The sequence below is a fragment of the Thermobia domestica genome, chromosome 10 (genome assembly GCF_964235325.1).
Source record: "Thermobia domestica chromosome 10, izTheDome1.hap1.1, whole genome shotgun sequence".
Lineage (NCBI taxonomy): Eukaryota > Metazoa > Arthropoda > Insecta > Zygentoma > Lepismatidae > Thermobia > Thermobia domestica.
In genome coordinates this window covers 241,828,821-241,833,285 of record NC_137463.1, presented here as the reverse complement: position 1 = coordinate 241,833,285, position 4,465 = coordinate 241,828,821, and the positions used below count along the sequence as shown (strand labels likewise).

Here is a 4,465-nt window from a genome sequence, read left to right as displayed (position 1 = left end):
GGTTATTGAAAATACATTAACTAATAACGTGTATGCCGAAACGTTTTTGCAAACATTAGTTGTAAAAGTAAGGGGTCAAGAGATAGAAAGGGAGGTAAGAGTAATTATAGATACAGGTTCCCAACGATCGTATATTCGAACAGCTACCGCATTGGAAATGGGATACGAAATTGTTAAAAAAGAAAGTGTTACGCATGCACTCTTCGGAGGTATTTGTTCTGCACCTTATGAACATAGTTGTTATCAAGTTAGGTTGTATAGTCTGAAAGGAGATTATGCATGCAATTTTGAAGCGCTGAACCAAGATACAATATGTAGCAATGTGGCGTCAGTAGTTGAAGGTCCTTGGATACAGGAGTTAGAAAAATTTGGTGTAGAAATTTACGACAGGAACCCTGGCGCGATAGAAATTTTAATTGGTTCTGACATTGCAGGAAAATTTTTTACTGGGAAAAGAATTGTGTTGAAGTCCGGATTGGTAGCTATGGAAACATTGCTTGGTTGGGTTTTAATGGGCAAAGTTAAAGTACGTGGTATGTTAAATTCTTGTCTATGGCAACGATGTCCATGTTTTGTAAAGAAGCATCTATAGCGGATTTATGGCGGTTAGATGTTCTTGGTATCACAGATCCTGCGGAAAAGAAGACAAAATTGGAAGCTCAGCAAGCAGTAATGGATTACTTTAATAAGACCGTAGCTATTAATGAGGAGAAGAGGTACGAAGTAATGTTACCTTGGATAGAAGGATCCTACACTTCCTAGTAATATTGAGATGTGCAAAAGAAGATTGAATACACTTATTGCTAAGTTGAAGAAGGAAAACCGTTACGAAGACTATCAACAAGTGTTGAATGAATGGATATATGATGGGGTAATAGAAGAAGTTCCACCAGAAGAAAAGGATAAAGAAGGACATTATTTACCTCATCGCCATGTAGTCAAGAAAAGCAGTACGACGAAAATACGTCCCGTCTTCGACGCTTAAGCCAGGGAGAAAAATTATCCTTCATTGAATCAGTGTTTAGAGAAGGGCATTAATTTGATCGAAATGATACCCTCAATTTTGATAAAGTTTAGGTTAAATAGAATCGGAGTTGTATCCGATATCAAGAGAGCATTTTTACAAATTAGTGTTTGTAAAAGAGACCGTGACTTTTTGAGATTTTTGTGGGTTGACCAGGAGGGAAACGAAAATATATTTCGTCACAAGCGTGTAGTTTTTGGTGTGAACTGTAGTCCATTTTTGTTGTGTGCAGTGATAGAACATCATCTTAAGTTAGAAATGGAAAAACAAAGAGAAGGAAAAAGCCAATATTCCAGAGAAGTCATCGCTCAGCTTTCGAAGTGTTTTTATGTGGACAATTGCGTTACCAGCGTAAGGAATGAAGAGGAGCTTCATCACTTCATTAATGAAAGTACCCAAGTAATGGCGAAAGCTAGATTTGAGCTGAGAGGGTGGGAGCACACTTCTTTTGGCGAGATGGAGCAAGACAACGGAGTACCGGTCTTGGGTCTACAGTGGGAAACGAAACCTGACACTTTGGCTATAAGACCAGAATGCTGCGACGGGTTGATACCAGAAGTTCTTACTAAGAGAGTTATTTTGTCGTTTGCAAACAGGATATTTGACCCCATAGGGATTACTTCTCCAGTGACGTTGTATCCAAAGATCCTTTTGCAAGAAATTTGGCGATTGGAATTAAGTTGGGACGAAGAAGTACCAGGGGCAGTAAGGAAGAAATTTTTACAGTGGGTAGGTGAATTGCCTTTGTTGAAAGAACTTTCATTTCCTAGATATATACAAGGAGATTCAGAAAATTGTAGCCTACATGTGTTCTGTGATGCAAGTGAAAGAGCCTATGCTACGGCAGTTTTTCTTAGAACTGTTACTAGAGAAAACATTAATGTGCAGTTAGTACAAGCCAAGACCAGAGTTGTTCCTATAAAGAAATCAATCATAGCAAGATTAGAATTATTGGCAGCTACTATTGGTGGGAGACTAGCTACTTCTGTGATTGAGGCCTTGAATCTTGAAGGTATACAGATTTATTATTGGACAGATTCTACAACAGTTCTTGCATGGATTAAACGAGATGAGCAATGGAACACTTTTGTTTGGAATCGAGTGCAAGAAATCCGAAAATTAAGTGAAAAAGAAACTTGGCATTACGTACCAGGAACCATGAATCCGGCGGATTTACCATCGAGAGGATGTACTTCAGAACAACTGCTTGAGTCAAAATGGTGGGAAATTCCTTCGTGGCTGCGACGACCGAAGGAGGAATGGCCAGAACAGAAGTATGAATACAAAGAAGAAATCATTACGCAGGAAAAGAAAAAGACGGTCTCATCAGTTATGCTTAATGTTGGAAAGGAGGACAGTGACTGGTATTATCGGTATCCTTCGAAGTACGAAAAATTAGTTCGCATAATAGGTTGGATGAAAAGATTTATTCATAATTGTCGTTCTAAGCAAAGAAGAAGCAACGAATTGTCTGTTGAAGAATTGATATCAGCAGAGAGGACTGTTATTAGACTTGTCCAAACAGATTCCTTTGAGGGTGTTGGCGACAAGAATTTGAAATCTTTGTGTCCGTTCGAAGACAATGACAAACTCATCAGAATAAAAACCAAAATTACAGAACTTTCAGATGTTGAAACCTTCCGTTATCCAGTTGTATTGCCAAGCAGACATCCAGTAGTAAAAATGTTAGTGTACGATAAACATGTGGAAGCTTGTCACGTTGGTGTTCAAGGTTTGTTGAGTCTTCTTAGGGAACAGTTTTGGATACTCAAAGGAAGAAAAACTATTCGATCTATAAGAAAGCAATGTGTCATATGTAAACGATATACTGCCAAGAAGTTGGAACCAATCCCTGTAGCCCTACCCGAAGATAGAATCAGAGATGCAGCAGTGTTTGAAGTAACGGGAGTGGACTTTACCGGACCAGTTAGACTACGAGATGGAGGAAAAGCTTGGATTTGTATATTTACCTGTGCAGTATATAGAGCAGTGCATTTGGAGCGTGTTTCCGGATTATCAACGAGTGACTTTCTTCAAGCCCTTAGAAGATTTATAGCGCGTCGAGGCCGACCTTCGGTCATTTACAGTGACAATGGTACGAATTTTGTTGGCACAGAAAATTTATTGAGCAGACTGGATTGGAAGTGTATAACGTCTTTTGCAACTGTGAAACGCATCAAGTGGAAATTCAATCCACCCAGTGCTGCTTGGTGGGGTGGATGGTGGGAGCGTTTAATTCGATTAATGAAAGGACTGTTAAGGAGAATACTTGGAAAGGCTTCGCTAAATTATGAAGAATTCATTACTGTGTTGTGTGACTGTGAAGCTGTAATGAATGGTCGACCGTTAACTTATGTTTCTGATGATAGTTCGGATTTATTAGCTTTAACTCCCGCTATGTTTCTGCAGCAAGTTAGAGAAGTAGGAGTACCGGATCTCGACTACTTGGAATCCGTTAACCTACAAAAACGGTTGAGATATTGTCATAAACTCAGGGAACAGTTACGCAGTAGATTTCGCAGTGAATATTTGGGACAGTTGGTGCAGCATTGGAAATCTAGAAGAAACCATAGCGAAATAAAAATAGGGGATGTTGTACTTGTAGAAAACTTCGAACTGTTACAACTCGAACTGGTAGAAAAGTGAAACCTCCTAACAGATTAGATCTTTTGTATATACTTAAAAATAAATAATGTTTGTTGTGGTTGAGTTACTAGTCCCCTCAACGTAACTCAAGGTAGGAGGATGTTGGATTTGTTATGGCAACATTTGTACCGAGTTTTGTTCTTCTTTTGTTTTTCTTTTGTTCTTCTTTCCCTCGTTTTGTATCAGCTGTAGTGCAAGTGCTAATGTTAGAATAAAGATAGTATTTTTTGCCTTCTATAATATAACATTAACGTCTTATTGTAACACCGGGGTTTTAAAAATGCATATCTTATTAACGATAAAAGACAGCAAAATTTAGTTAATTTCTCTGAAACGACTAGCTCAAAAAGTTTTAGTCATACTAATTGGAAATGTTTTTATCAACAGGTGGCAGCGCTGCGGAGCGTTGACCTTGAGACGACGTAGCGGCTGCGGTAGTCAGTGAATCAGCGCCGTGCCGTGTGGATTGTTGCGCTTCGCGCTATGGTGACGCCACAACAAAAGGCTCAATGTGTTATTCAAGAGATAGAGTACCGTTACGATGTGTGCCGTGCCACTCACGGGGCTCATATTGAACTTTATTAAATTGTTAAAACAAACGTGAAAATGTAAGCTTTCCAATCATGTATAACACATGTATGTACGTTTTTTTTTTTACTTATTTTGCCTCAAAACCCCGGCGGGGCTCATATTGAACTTTATTAAATTGTTAAAAACAAAACTTGAAAATGTAAGCTTTCCAATCATGTATAACACATGTATGTACGTTTTTTACTTAATTAAAATATTTTTCCT

The 4,465-nt window shown here is 38.5% G+C and overlaps 1 protein-coding gene across 1 annotated transcript; it reads left to right on the top strand.

Moving 5' to 3' along the window:
• Positions 1-1,048: 1,048 nt before the first annotated feature.
• LOC145661877 (uncharacterized) lies at positions 1,049-3,670 on the top strand. Its single transcript, XM_081727219.1, has one exon. It carries the CDS (start codon positions 1,049-1,051, stop codon positions 3,668-3,670), a length of 2,622 nt encoding a protein of 873 aa, XP_081583345.1.
• The last annotated feature ends 795 nt before the right edge of the window (positions 3,671-4,465 follow it).